Source organism: Armigeres subalbatus, chromosome 2 (genome assembly GCF_024139115.2).
Source record: "Armigeres subalbatus isolate Guangzhou_Male chromosome 2, GZ_Asu_2, whole genome shotgun sequence".
NCBI classification, from domain to species: domain Eukaryota; kingdom Metazoa; phylum Arthropoda; class Insecta; order Diptera; family Culicidae; genus Armigeres; species Armigeres subalbatus.
This window is the reverse complement of record NC_085140.1, coordinates 244,061,576-244,077,085: the sequence shown is the minus strand read 5'-3', so window position 1 is coordinate 244,077,085 and position 15,510 is coordinate 244,061,576. Positions and strand designations below refer to the sequence as shown.

General features: G+C 41.0%; 2 protein-coding genes across 11 annotated transcripts in view; both read right to left on the bottom strand.

The window, feature by feature from the left end:
- The window catches only part of LOC134212018 (dual oxidase maturation factor 1), a 317,312-nt gene that overhangs the window by 92,324 nt on the left and 209,478 nt on the right, over positions 1–15,510 (bottom strand). The gene's annotated exons all lie outside the window — the stretch shown is intronic.
- LOC134209642 (uncharacterized) lies at positions 3,755–4,729 on the bottom strand. Its single transcript, XM_062685635.1, has one exon. The coding sequence runs from the start codon at positions 4,727–4,729 to the stop codon at positions 3,755–3,757; it is 975 nt and encodes a 324-aa protein (XP_062541619.1).

Genomic DNA, 15,510 nt, shown 5'->3' with positions numbered 1-15,510 from the left:
GGTGCATTCATTGCATTGATTGTGAACAATTTCCAAATGTCGAACAACAACGCACAGCTCAACTTGCTATGGAGCAATTACTTACTCAGTTTCTTCTTCTAGGAATCTTAGTAATCTATTTGGACTAATTTTCTTCATAAGAATTTTGAAGATTCTTATGAGCTATCGATGCTTTATTAAGATTTTTAGCTTCATTAATGACATAACACGCTTTAATATAAGGAAGGATGCATCATGATAAGATGGCCGCATGTAATCGTTGATCCATATCTAATTAACTATGAGGAATGCAAAGCCTGATTGTAAATCAGTCGATTCATTTGATTAGCGTTAACAAAGGCCGTTCCGTTTTACGTTTACTTTTAGATGGTACCATTCCCTGTAGTGCGAGATTTATCTACACTTATTGAATATGCAATTTTCCACCTCACTACAGCGTACGTGAGTGAGAGCCTGAATAATTTATCGATGGTAATTTAGTGGTAATTATAGGTGTTGGATTATGATTTGCTGGCATCATGTATGCCACCACAGAACGGGTATAATTGACGCTTTGAAGTGGCAGTTGGTGGGCACCTGTACGTGAAGATCTTTTGAATAAATTAAGGAAAAAAGCAGCGACAATGCTGAGCTCTCTTCAGATCGTCTATGCAATAGTCGGTTGGCACGATTGGCCAAGGCAGAGTTTAAGTTTACTGTTTGACCATACTATTAGTCGAGGAGTTGAGGGAAAATGTGTTGTTTCTTAAGCTATTGTAAGATGCATCTTGAATGATGTTTTTCATAGCAGCTCTCAGGTAACCTCAGGCACCAAGGGTAATGAAATATGTTTTAGAGCTGTCAAGCGTGTATTTTGAAGGTATTTCGATTAAATCAACTGTTTGGCGCGAATCAGTATGCAACAAGAACAACGGATCAAAAAACCCCATCACACAGCTTGCGACAAGCCGGTTTGTCGGTCGCTTTCCCCCCAGGAGGTACGGCTGCAACTCTTCCCGATGCATTGTCGAGAATGAAAACTCGTCCGCTTTCCCGATCAGGAATGCATAACAAAATTATATCTCAATTATATCAATGGTTGTTATTTAAAACAACGTGTGTTATAATTAGATAATTCGTTATAAATGTGTCTTCGGCCAGTATTATTTCATATCAAAATTATAACAACATTAGATATGATTGTTTTCACAAAATAATTGCCTACATTTTTTGTAGACATTGGAAACAAAATCGGAGGTAATCACCTTCAGTATAACTTGAACCCGCTCGATATTAATGCATAGCTGGAACAAAGTTAATTGCCTACATTATGGATGGAAATCCGTCGTGGTAGTGTACCAGCTTTCTATCCGTGATGTAGGCAATTACCTTGAAAGTAGATTTTTGTACAGAAAAATTATATCAACGTTTGTTATAATGTTGATATGAAGGTATCAACCTCTGTTTTAATTGTGTTATGGCTAGAGGTATTTTTGATATAATTTTTGTTATTTTAACAACTAACCAGCAAAATTTATAACTCATTTTGTTACAATATTTTTCTGAAATAAATAACTCCCCTTGTTATAATTTTGTTATGCATTATTGATCGGGTTAGGGTCCCAAATTACTCCCAAATCCCTTTCCTTCAGCGTTTGCTTGTCACGGCAGAAGTTTATTGGCAAGGCCGACTTTTCGTCCCCCAGACTCCGTAGAAACACAAGCGAATTCGAAACCCCGTTCCGGATCTTGAATCCTGCTTTCAGATGGATCAATCTAACGTCCTTCATCAGCTTAATGGCCGCTTCCACATTGTCGACGCTATCAAAATAGTCGTCGACGTAATGGCGGTTGATAATCGCCGCCGATGCAGCAAACTCCTCTGCGTTCCGGTTCTTCACAAACTGCGCCGAGCATAGGGAACTTGTCGACCCGAAAGTCGCTACGTCCATGACATCTCCTTCAAGTAGCCACCGGAAGCAATCCGCCATTCGCGGAAACCGGAGAGGACTTCGGCTAGTGGAACGAGCATTTTCGGTCCTGACAGCAACTGAGAGTTAAGGCTAACACCTCTCACCGTCGCTGCAGCGTCCCAAACGAGACGAATCTTTCCGGGCTTCTTCGGATTGTGAACGATGTTGAGAGGTAGATACCAGGCCCGATCTGAGGGGGTACCTGCCGGTTCTTTGGCGGTAGCGACATGTGCGTACCCTTTCTGCTGGTATTCCTCTATTTGTCGGCAAACGTTTTTTTTGCCGAGTTTGTTCTCCAGCTGCTTCATTCTTCGCAGAGCCATTGGGAAGCTGTCCGGGAACCGTGGATCATCATTCTTCCACAACAACCCGGTTTCGAAGCGATCTCCGACTCGTCTCGTTGTACGCTCCAATATTTCTCGAGCACGTCTCTCTTCGGCTGTTTTTTGGGGTATCGCCACCACCGATTCTTCCAACGCGTAGTGGCTTTTGTGCAACTCGTGTAGGTCGTCGTTGGTGATATGCTGATGGTAACCAAGATAGTTGCCTACGGCAACCGTGGTGGATTGTCTTGGCCCATACACCGTCCAACCGAGTATGGTTCGAACCGCGATTGGTTCCATTGAGGTGCCCACAACGAGTCGATATTATTCGCTCCAATGAGCACCTGCGACTATCCGTCGTATGACTCGATCGGCAACCCCCGCATGTGCTCGTACTGTGCAACAAGTTCTTCGCTGTCCAACTTCAGATGTGGCAGCATCAACTTTCCAACAGTGTGGACGGTATGCAGTAACATCTTGCCGCCCTCATTGGTACTCGTGCCCGACGCCCACAGATTCATCCTCCGCGTATCTTCCACTCTCGAGACATTTCCGGTCCATCTAATGGTCAGCCGCTCTTTTACTCCAACCGCGCTCAGGCGATCGGCGAGCTTTTTCTCCACCAAAGTAACAGAAACACCTTCGTCCAGGAACGCCAACACAGTAGCAGACTTCCCACCGCAGTAAAGTTGTACCGGAATAATGCGGAACATGACCGTGCAGTTTGTCCGGATATGCGCACTCATCCCGAACACGTTTCCGACTGGTTGCATCAGCGGATTGTGGAACTCCCTGCATTCGCCGATGTACCAGCGGATTTTGAACTTGCACTGGCCTCCGTGTTCGTTGAGACATACGTGACACAGATTTTCGCGGTTTACCAGCTTCAGGCGCTCGGTGTACCGCAACTTCTTGAACTCCGCGCAGTGTCGCAGTCGATGGCTCGTTCCGCGACAGTAGTTACAAGGTCTCAGAAGTCTCTCGTTTGCGGTCACATTGGAACTGCTGGCTTCGCTGTGGAGATACAGACCTCCCCTTTCCTTAGAACTTCTTTTCCCGGCATGGGGAACTCGTTTTAGAGGCTTCACATGCATCCGCTGCGATGTCCATCAGGAAATCCGTCAGTGTTCGCAGCGTCGTCTTTCCTCGGATCCTCCGATAGTGGACCCACTTACGCTTTTCCCGATCCGGCAGCTTAGCAACCAACGATTTAATAAGCAGCGGATTCACGAGGTGCTGCCGCAGATCGGCTGCCTCAAGATGGCCGCATAGCTGCTACACAGTATTCCCAAAATGGACAATGCTCCGGAGGTTGTCCGGCTTAGGGGGGTCCAACCTGTTGGCCTTATCCAGCAAACTCTCGAGCAGTTGCTCCGGGCGACCATAATGCCGACGCAGCTTTTCTAGTACCCTCGGGATCGACTCCGGCAGTAGTAGCTGGCCCGACACCAGCTCAAGTACGTCCTCTTCTAGCGCTTCCTACAGCCTCATCAGGTTTTCATGGTTCATATAGTCACAGGCATCGTTGGACGCTTTGTAGGCCGCGTAGAACAATGGCCACTGGGATGGTTTCTCCGAGAACTTTGGGAGCTTGTATGTTAACCTCTTCCTCGCGGCCAGCTGCTCCTTTGTCGGTCCGGTCTGCTGTTGTCCTAGCCCAACTTGGCTGTCCTCCACCACCCGCTTTCTGATCTTCCGCGAATCGCGCCATTTATCTCCCTTCTCCAGAGATGACTGGGAGCTCCGGCTCGATGATTCCGCTTCTTCTTTCTCATCGGCATCCTCGTCCTCCTCTTCGGTGTCCCCGTCGTCTTCTGCCAGCATCTTGACGTTCTTCTGGGTCAGCTTCAACACATTTTGTTGAATTTTGCTGGAACTTCCCGCTCGTAGATCGTCACCAACATATTTCAACGACAGCTTGGGCACCTTGGAAGTTGAAAGATTCGCCATCTCCTTGTCTATGGCCGCCATTTGCCTCTCGAATGTCTTCTGACTCGCTTTCATTCGATCCATCTGCTCCTTCTTCTTCTGAAGCATCTCGGCTTGCCAGGCCCTCTGCTCTTCTTCTTCTTCTTCTTCGGCACGCATTTGCAACTCCATTTCCACCTTCTTCCGCTCTAGAGCACGCTGCATCTCCATCTCCTTCTCCTTCTTCCGCAGCTGCATCTCCACCTCCAACTCCACCATCTGCCGATTCTGTCGCTCCTCCAGCGCACGCACCTTTGCTTCTACACTAGAGACGGCCAAATAGGCATTTTTGCTGGATTTGTCGGATTCATCGGCTTTTCTCTGGCTACGGGTCTGGTGCTTCTTGACGCTCTTCTTCTTTTGGGACTCCTTGGCCATCTCCTGACAGGCGTCGCAGGGGCAGAACCACTTTTTCGGCAAATTGCCCTCGACAATACCCACGCAACGAGAATAAAACCATCCCGAACAACCGTCACACCCTACCATTTCCTCATCATGCGTTGACGGGCCACATATTTCGAATGGCGTTTCCATGAGATTTAGGACCGTTTTGTCCTAAAACATTACAATTATTCTAGAGAAAATTCCTTCAATTTATGGCTTTCGGATTAATAGGTGATCAGCACATTGTTTTTTACACTATTTTATTATCAAAGTGATTGATTAACACTATCATCCTTATCTGATATAATACATTTTTGCCTTTCTCGTACAACAAAGTTTTACCAAAAGGCTTTCACTACGAAAAGGACCTTTTGTAGAAGCCTCGGAGACCCATAGAGAAAGTGAAAATTTGTTTGTTGTCCAGTCGTGTTTCTCTAGTAAGCAGAGCGGTCGGCCGGTCACCGAAATTTTGTCCTGCAATGTGCGGGTGAGTAAGTTAATACGAAAGTGAAAATTTAGTTCGCATCCAGTTGTGTACACTCTAACATTCACCTACTCAATGACTGAGTAAAATTGTATTGCCATCTATTTTCTTCCCATGGAAATTTTACTCAATTTCCGTCAAAAGCGGTATTACTCATAGTTTTGAGTTGTCCTGTAGTGCAGTCGATAATTTTAATAATTGGTGTTCATTTGAATGTATTTGTTTAAAATCAATCAAACTACACGCTATACACGGCAGACCGTTTACCAAAACGAACCCTGCCACACTTCCTACCCCATATATCCAATATCCCAGTGATTTCTTGTGGAAGTGCAGATGACTCGTCGGCTTTTATCAAAGCGACTATCACATCAACATTTTCCTACATATTCCTCAATTGAGCATTACTTTAGTTCTAGTTGGTATTATGTCTACTTTTTTAAACCAATTGAAAGCTTATTACTAGGGAAGAAATTAGTTTGATCTAGTCGATTTAAAACATTTTATTGAGAATTTTGCAAATTCGGCAGTTTTGGGCATTTCAGTTTTGTCGTTTGGTTGTGGGCACCTTTGAAAATCCGGCAAATAATGAAGTATAACGAATGAAACGCACCTAGTTTCAAAGAAAAATAGTATTTTATTAGGTTTAATTGTCATGAAACAATACAAAACCTAGATTAATCCACCTAGCAGTGATGATGCCTTTCTCATGCATTGAAGAAGGTAACGAAAACAATCACTTAGAAGGGTCCAAAATAGAACTTTCGGTAGTTGGATTTATTTTTTCCATCAATTTACATATATTGACGAATTTCGCGCCAACTCTTCTATGGGGTTGGCAGCACCATCTCAGAATCGAATGAAACTTGGTAGGCATAAAGATATGGTATTTTTAAGCCACTCTGCAAACTTAGTTTTTCAAAAATTGTCAAGAGTAACATTTGATAAGGGCCTAATTTTTTTTAATTGATTTTTAAAAAATCGATGCAACTCTAAAATGACAAGACCTGCAAAAAAGTGTTATATGGCGGACTGTCGTGAAATTCCCTGAAGTTTTTTGGAAAAATATCCAACAAATAAAAAACCGATTTCTACACTGAAAAAAAAATAGTTTAAAAAAATTAAAATCGATATTACAAAAAAACCTCATCTCAGAAATCTATGAAATTTTTTCTGCAGATAGGTATTTCAATTATCTAACTTTTTTGAGAATAATGTTCCTGTGACATATTTAAGGAAAAAAAGTTTTTCTTACAAAAACTTTTTCCTTGTGAGTGAAAATTTATCAGCGTGTTTTATGCCTACAGCGCCAAATATAGGTTCAGCAGCCTATCATAAACCAACGACACATTTTGGGCGTATAAAAATTAGTTTAGGAAGCAATTTAGCATAATCTAACATATTTGTGGACCAACATTTGAAAAGGGTTTATATTTTCTTTGACTTTTTGTATCGAAGTAACTTAAAACCAATTGAGTTTACAAAAAAAAAACAAATAATTGCTTTGAAAACGGGCAAATGTTGCCGAAACGAAATTGAAGTGATATTTAATTGTAATGCATAAACTTTGCAGCCTCCCGCGGAATGGTAGTCCGAAGCACTTTCTTCCCCCGTAAGAATATCCACAAGGCCACATGGAAATCACCTATTCAAGTAACGGAAAACCAAATCGACCACGTTCTAATCGACGGTAAATTTTTCTTCGACATCACGAACTTACGCACTTACCGCAGTGCGAATATTGAATCCGACCACTACCTCGTCGCAGTATGTCTGCGCTCAAAACTCTCGACGGTGATCAACACGCGTCGGAGTCGTCCGCCGCGGCTAAACATTGGGCGGCTACAAGACGGTAGACTAGCCCAAGACTACGCGCAGCAGCTGGAAGTGGCACTCCCAACGGAAGAACAGCTAGGCGCAGCATCTCTTGAAGATGGCTGGAGAGATATTCGATCCGCCATTGGAAGCACCGCAACCGCTGCACTAGGCACGGTGGCTCCGGATCAGAGAAACGACTGGTATGACGGCGAATGTGAGCAGTTAGTTGAGGAGAAGAATGCAGCATGGGCGAGATTGCTGCAACACCGCACGAGGGCGAACGAGGCACGATACAAACGGGCGCGGAACAGACAAAACTCGATTTTCCGGAGGAAAAAGCGCCAGCAGGAAGATCGAGACCGTGAAGAGACGGAGGAACTGTACCGCGCTAATAACGCACGAAAGTTTTATGAGAAGTTGAACCGTTCACGTAAGGGCCACGTGCCACAGCCCGATATGTGTAAGGACATAAACGGGAACCTTCTTACGAACGAGCGTGAGGTGATCCAAAGGTGGCGGCAGCACTATGAAGAGCACCTGAATGGCGATATGGCAGACAACGGTGGCGGTATGGTAATGAACCTAGGAGCACGCGCGCAGGACATGCGACTTCCGGCTCCGAATCTCCAGGAAATCCAGGAGGAGATCGGCCGGCTGAAAAACAACAAAGCCCCTGGAGTTTACCAACTACCAGGAGAGCTGTTTAAACACGGTGGTGAAGCACTGGCTAGAGCGCTGCACTGGGTGATTACCAAGGTCTGGGAGGATAAGGTTCTGCCGCAGGAGTGGATGGAAGGTGTCGTGTGTCCCATCTACAAAAAGGGCGATAAGCTAGATTGCAGCAACTACCGCGCAATCACATTGCTGAACGCCGCCTACAAGGTACTCTCCCAAATTTTATGCCGTCGACTAACACCAATTGCAAGAGAGTTCGTGGGGCAGTACCAGGCGGGATTTATGGGTGAACGCTCTACCACAGACCAGGTGTTCGCCATACGTCAGGTATTGCAGAAATGCCGCGAATACAACGTGCCCACACATCATCTATTTATCGACTTCAAAGCCGCATATGATACAATCGATCGGGACCAGCTATGGCAGCTAATGCACGAAAACGGATTTCCGGATAAACTGATACGGTTGATCAAGGCGACGATGGATCGGGTGATGTGCGTAGTTCGAGTTTCAGGGCATTCTCGAGTCCCTTCGAAACCCGTAGAGGGTTACGGCAAGGTGATGGTCTTTCGTGTCTGCTATTCAACATCGCTTTGGAGGAGTAATACGAAGGGCAGGGATTGACACGAGTGGTACGACTTTCACGAAGTCCGTCCAGTTATTTGGCTTCGCCGACGACCTTGATATCATGGCACGTAACTTTGAGAGGATGGAGGAAGCCTACATCAGACTGAAAAGCGAAGCTAAACGGATTGGACTAGTCATCAACACGTCGAAGACGAAGTACATGATAGGAAGAGGCTCAAGAGAGGTCAATGTGAGCCACCCACCACGAGTTTCTATCGGTGGTGACGGAATCGAGGTGGTTGAAGAATTCGTGTACTTGGGCTCACTGGTGACCGCCGATAACGATACCAGCAGAGAAATTCGGAGACGCATAGTGGCTGGAAATCGTACGTACTTTGGACTCCGCAAGACGCTCCGATCGAATAGAGTTCGCCGCCGTACCAAACTGACTATCTACAAAACGCTTATAAGACCGGTAGTTCTCTACGGACACGAGACCTGGACGATGCTCGTGGAGGACCAACGCGCACTGGGAGTTTTCGAAAGGAAAGTGTTGCGTACCATCTATGGTGGGGTGCAGATGGCGGACGGTACGTGGAGGAGGCGAATGAACCACGAGTTGCATCAGCTGTTGGGAGAACCATCCATCGTTCACACCGCAAAAATCGGAAGACTGCGGTGGGCCGGGCACGTAGCCAGAATGTCGGACAGTAATCCGGTGAAAATGGTTCTCGACAACGATCTGACGGGAACAAGAAGGCGAGGTGCACAGCGGGCAAGGTGGATCGATCAGGTGGAGGACGACTTGCGGACCCTCCGCAGACTGCGTGGTTGGCGAAGTGCAGCCTTGAACCGAGCTGAATGGAGAAGCCTTTTATGTGCAGCACAGGCCACTCCGGCCTTAGTCTGAGGATAAATAAATAAATAAAAAATTGTAATACAGGTCGGACTCGATTATCCGGAGTATCGATTTTATTTTCACTCCGGATAATCGAATCACCATACAAAAAAATCAAATTTGCAATTAAATAACAAAAACTTATGTTTTATTTTATCTGCAGTGGTGTAGTCAGCATTTATTGGAGAAAAACATTGATTAATCCACCTAGCGGTATCGGTGACTTTCTGGTGTAATATGGAAAAATAGTATTTTGCCAAAACTTTTGAGTCTATAGTCTGATTCAGTCTTGATGCATTGCAACTTGATGGTTGAGAATAGGTGGCAATAAAATAGCTAGACTATTTAATTTTTTTGCACAAAAAATAGTATGTTTGCCTTTATTTCTTTTGAGTCCATTGTCCGATAAATGAAATTATCAATAAAAAAACAATATGCTTCAATAGGAAACAGGATTTCCCAATAAATGCAACCAGTTGGGAGCAAATAAGGATAAGGATAAGAACCGCAAAATGGGTTAGCTTTTGTGCACTCAAAAACACAGACATCACCTCGATTCGCCGATCATAGACGGTCGGTATGTAATACTATGGATCTCCGAGCCATCTAAAATAATGTTAAACAAGTTAAAAATTTAAAATTATCTGAATGTTAAAAATTTAAAGATAATTTGGGAGATTTCCTCTGAAAGCTAGAAGAGGACGCCGTAGTCACTACTAGCAATTTGGTTTTGCTGAAGTTGTTAACTAAATCTAAACTCTGCTTACCTAAATGCATGAATTACATAAGTGTGACAATCAATACACAATTTTAAAATGATTGATATAAAAAGTTAGAAGGAGGTTTGGAGGAGAAGGTTGAAAATGGTCGATTTTCAATTCAAAACATGGCTTAGAAGCAGAATGGCACTTTTTTGCAACATCGCACGGAAAAGGCCCTTGCGAAGCTATTGGTGGCTCTCTCAAACGAATGGCAAAACGAGCAAGTCTTGCCAAAGATTATGGAAACTATTCAAAACTATTCAAAAAAGCAAAAACTGTAACTGGCACACAAAAGTTTCATTATTTTATACCAATCGCTCATAGTAAATTCCTGGCTAAAAAATGTTCCAACTCAGATGAAGACCCAAATGTCTTCACATTGTTCGAGTAAATTTACAAATTAATGAGTATTTTTTTGCTAAACCAATTTTAATCTTTACATTCATTGATTTATTTTCTCGGTGAACGAAACGCTCTTTTATGTTTCAGATTTTGCAGTTCAGACAAATTTACAATAGTCCATCAAACATCACAATTTTGTAAATTTGTGTGTAACATTGATATAAGAAATCTAGAAAAATATACGCCCTTTTCAAATGTTGGTCCACATTAATGTTATAGAAATTGCTTCCTAAACAAATTTTTAAACGTCCAAAATGTGTCGTTGGTTGATGATAGGCTGCTGAACCTATATTTGGCGCTGTAGACATAAAACACGCTGATAAATTTTCACTCAATATGGACATGAAAAAAGTTTTTGTCAGAAAAACTTTTTTTCCCTGAATATGTCACAGGAATATTATTCCCAGAAAAGTTAGATAATCTGCAGAAAAAAATTAATCGATTTCTGAGATGAGGTTTTTTTGTAATATCGATTTTAATTTTTAAAACAATTTTTTTTCAGTGTGGAAATCGGATTTTTATTTTTTGGATATTTTTCCAAAAAACTTCAAGGAATTTCACGACAGTCCGCCATATAACACTTTTTTGCAGGTCTTGTCATTTTAGAGTTACATCGATTTTTAAAAAATCAATAAAAAAAAATTAGGCCCTAATCAAATGTTACTCTTGACAATTTTTGAAAAACGAAGTATGCAGAGTGGCTTACAAATACCTTATCTTTATGCCCACCAAGTTTCATTCGATTCTGAGATGGTGCTGCCAACCGCTGGTCGAGTTGGCGCGAAATTCGTCTATTGCGTTCATTTAAAACATCACAGGCAAAAAAAATTTTTTTTTTTTTTTAATTTCGCGTTTTTCTTCTCAATGAGGGGTCCCTATAAAAATAAACGATAATTTGTCAACAACTTCAGAAGGCAATTCTAAAAGGTCAAATTTTTAATGGCAACAATAAGACTGAATTTCCCGTCGAATGCAACTTGTTGCGTGTAAATCGGTCAACACTTAGTTTCAAAAAGTGCATATACGATGGTTATACATGCAAAAAAAAAACAAAAAATGTCAATAAAAAGGGAGTGCCTATAACCGAACCAATAAAGGTGCCCACAACTGAATTTAGCAGCGTTTCAGGAAAGCGATGAAAAATAAAATTCGAGCTGAAATTTTGATGGCATTCGTTATTGAAGTACAAAATAGACTAAATTTACCGTATGAATACGAATTAGAACTCCCTTTTTCAATTCAATCACAACACTTTATGACCTTTTATGAAAAAGGTCAAACAAAACTTTCATGTTGATTTTCATGTAGAAAAAAAAATGATTTCATCATAGTACAAAGTAGAGGTGTCCATCTAGTTTGGTATTCTGCACAAAACATCGTTTTTCGATAGCATATAAATGACAGATGTCAGCATGACAGTACCTGCTTTTCGTAAAAAGATCCGTGGGGTCCCCACAACCAAACCACTTCCCTATATTTTAAATTCACCACATGTGTTCTTCTTCATTCATATTTATTAAAGTCCAAATAAGACGTAATAATTCTCGCTTAACTTTTCACAAGGTTCTTAGTAACATTTTTTCATGATTTAATCTGAATAATGCAATCAACGTATTTCATGTTAATCTGTTGATTGCAATACTCAAATTAAATCATGAAAAAAATGTTACTTAGGACCTTTTGAAAAGTTAAGCGAGAATTATTGTTCAATTGTTTTATTCCCTATAAAAATAAACGATAATTTGTCAACAACTTCAGAAGGCAATTCTAAAAGGTCAAATTTTTAATGGCAACAATAAGACTGAATTTCCCGTCGAATGCAACTTGTTGCGTGTAAATCGGTCAACACTTAGTTTCAAAAAGTGCATATACGATGGTTATACATGCAAAAAAAAACAAAAAATGTCAATAAAAAGGGAGTGCCTATAACCGAACCAATAAAGGTGCCCACAACTGAATTTAGCAGCGTTTCAGGAAAGCGATGAAAAATAAAATTCGAGCTGAAATTTTGATGGCATTCGTTATTGAAGTACAAAATAGACTAAATTTACCGTATGAATACGAATTAGAACTCCCTTTTTCAATTCAATCACAACACTTTATGACCTTTTATGAAAAAGGTCAAACAAAACTTTCATGTTGATTTTCATGTAGAAAAAAAAATGATTTCATCATAGTACAAAGTAGAGGTGTCCATCTAGTTTGGTATTCTGCACAAAACATCGTTTTTCGATAGCATATAAATGACAGATGTCAGAATGACAGTAACTGCTTTTTGTCAAAAGATTCGTGGGGGTCCCCACAACCAAACCACTTCCCCTATATTTTAAATTCACCACATGTGTTCTTCTTCATTCATATTTATTAAAGTCCAAATAAGACGTAATAATTCTCGCTTAACTTTTCAAAAGGTTCTTAGTAACATTTTTTTCATGATTTAATCTGAATAATGCAATCAACGTATTTCATGTTAATCTGTTGATTGCAATACTCAAATTAAATCATGAAAAAAATGTTACTTAGGACCTTTTGAAAAGTTAAGCGAGAATTATTGTTCAGTGCTGATTGTTTCGCATAACTCAGCCAATGCCCTACAATTGTTTCACCATCATCCGCGTTATAATCACCTTAACAGTAGTGTTTTAACAGGGTTAGGCCTTGCTTTGGCAGGAACACAGTGGTCAGGTTATGGAGAGTACAAGCCGTCAGCATCCCTCTACAGGCTAAGGATCATAGGTGCCGCTAATGTAAAGGTGGAGATTTAGGTTTTGTTACAGGTAAACTTTTGTCAAAGTAGTACACATCAAGTGGGAGGTCAGGCTTAGTAATCGAAAAGATCCTGGACAGGAACGAATTCACCTCTACAAACTCAAAAGAAAGTTGCAAAAAAATTGATTTCGTTTTTCTGGATTTAGACCTGGCGTTATCGAATGCAATAGCTACAGCCTAAATATTGATGAACGAGATATTATTTCCAATTCGAATGGAAAGAAATGATTAAATAATAGAAAAAATATGTGTCAAAACTCTTTGAACAGAAAGAAAATTGATGGTAGTTTGCCTTAACTTCCAACTGAATCCAAAAGTATCTAGGTAGGTACTGACTGAATCGTTTTATTGCCATTTACATAAGGAGACTGCGATTCCAATCAAGCTCCTGCTGTTATTTGTAATTTTTATAAATCATCCAGCTGACATTCAAGCATAAAAATTCCGATCGGTCATTTGCTACCGGTATTGAGTGAAACTGTACTGGCATATATGCGGAACGTGTTATGATCTAACTCTGCATGGGATTAGCCCGGCAACATTTGCTAAGCAAATTAATTTTAGAATATTGACACAAATTGCACAATTAGGCCGCTCCACAGAACCGAACGGCGATCGATTGGGGGCGATGACGAGACATGAAATGTGTTTTACGTAGTTTTACATGAGTGAGCTGGCAGTTTTCCGGGTGCACTTTGCTTAATTGTTTTGTAAGTTTGCCTGCCTGCATGATCTCATTCGACTGGGAAAAGACCTTTCACATATTGTCTATTAGTCGGAGCTGAATGTTTGTTAGTACAAACATAAAACACATTATTGCAAGGCAAACTTAATAGGCTATGTTACATCGTAGGGTTTTCGCAAAAAATGTCATAGGTTTTACCATTTCATTGTGCTGTAAACTACTAGAGGCAACTCGGAGGAAGCTCGAGAGATACTAAGGGTAAAGATCAACATCAGCTGAAGTGAATTAAGAAGACTAAATAGCCCAACCAGGAGGGAAAAGCAAAATTATATCAAACTTATAATAACATCATATTTGTTGGCAACTGTTGATAAAATTTAGTGATTGCGATTTGCTTCGAATAAATATTTTTTGCAATTCCTGATCATAATACCTGGTTTACAGTTGACGTATGAGTGATAAAACGGCCTACTTTTCCATACCAATGAAATGGGTGCTTTAATGAACATTATGTAACTCAAATGGGTTGCATAATATCCATTATAGCACTCATTTGGGTGCTATAATGAAAAACCAGCATACGAACAATAGTTATATGACCAGATGTAGCTCAATTAACTTGGTTGAGTGTTCAAACAGTGTATTCTCTGTGTCACGTAATTAATGGAATAATTTAATGGACATGACATCAAATTCTTTAAAAGTAGGTATATCTATTGCTTTATGGTCTGTCGAGCGTACAATGTGGCACGATAACATGGAATATGTTTGTTTTCTGCAGCAGCATGACATTTTGGCAAGATTGATCATGTGAAGTAAATACAATTGTACCATTTTGGTACAGATTTATCACATAAAAGTCCATTTTTCGTCATTGCAAAAAACAGCGTGTGCAACTCGTTGCAAAACTCGATTTTTTCAGCACTCGTAGTATTTATCCAACTCGGCAAGCCTCGTTTGATAAACGTACAACTCGTGCTGAAAAAATCATCTTTTTGCAACTAGTTGCACAAACTACTATTAGCAAATTTATAACAAGATATGTTTCATTTTTTTGGTTTGCTATAGTTTTCTGTTATTTGAACTACTAAAGGTACATACACCGTGATCAGCAAGTTCGAATACACTCCCATAGTGTAATATAATAAGCATGATACGTATCAACTGTCTTCTGGATTCTTTTCTAGGCACTTCATCTTCTTCTTATTGGCATAACATCCCCCACTGGGACATTGCCGCATCGCTGCTTAGTGTTCATTCAGCACTTCCACAGTTATTACCCGCGAGGTTTTTAAGCCATGTTACCATTTTTGCATGCGTATAATATACTGAGGATAACACGATAATACTTTTATGCCCAGGGAAGTCAAGACAATTTCCAAACCGAAAATTACCTAGACCGGCACCAGGAATCGAACCTAGCCACCCTCCAAAGCATGACCTTGCTTTATAGCCGCGCATCTTACCACTAGGCTTTGATTTCTGGATATCCGCTTTGAAATAAAACAAAATCTAAATTGTGTGGTTCTTAATTTCAGATTTAGAAGGATCGAACGAAAGAAATCAATTTCATCAGCCGAAAAAAAAATTACAACTGGAAGCTGCTACACTTCGATCTCCCACGATTAACATGTACTGCAGTGTGTAATAAAACCAGTACAAACCAAAATGTTACTAGGGTGTAGTTGCACACACAAAAATAGATATCCAGACAACTTGAAAGGGGTTGCAAATGGAAGTCGTACGTGCAGCTGTTACAGTTTTGGAAAACATGTGAAGCTGGTAAGGCCAAAATGGAAAGTATTTTTCAAATATTTGCTATAA

Coding starts and splice junctions, on each gene's coding strand:
- LOC134209642 (XM_062685635.1), bottom strand. CDS start 4,729: ATGGTAGGGTGTGACGGTTGTTCGGGATGGTTTTATTCTCGTTGCGTG.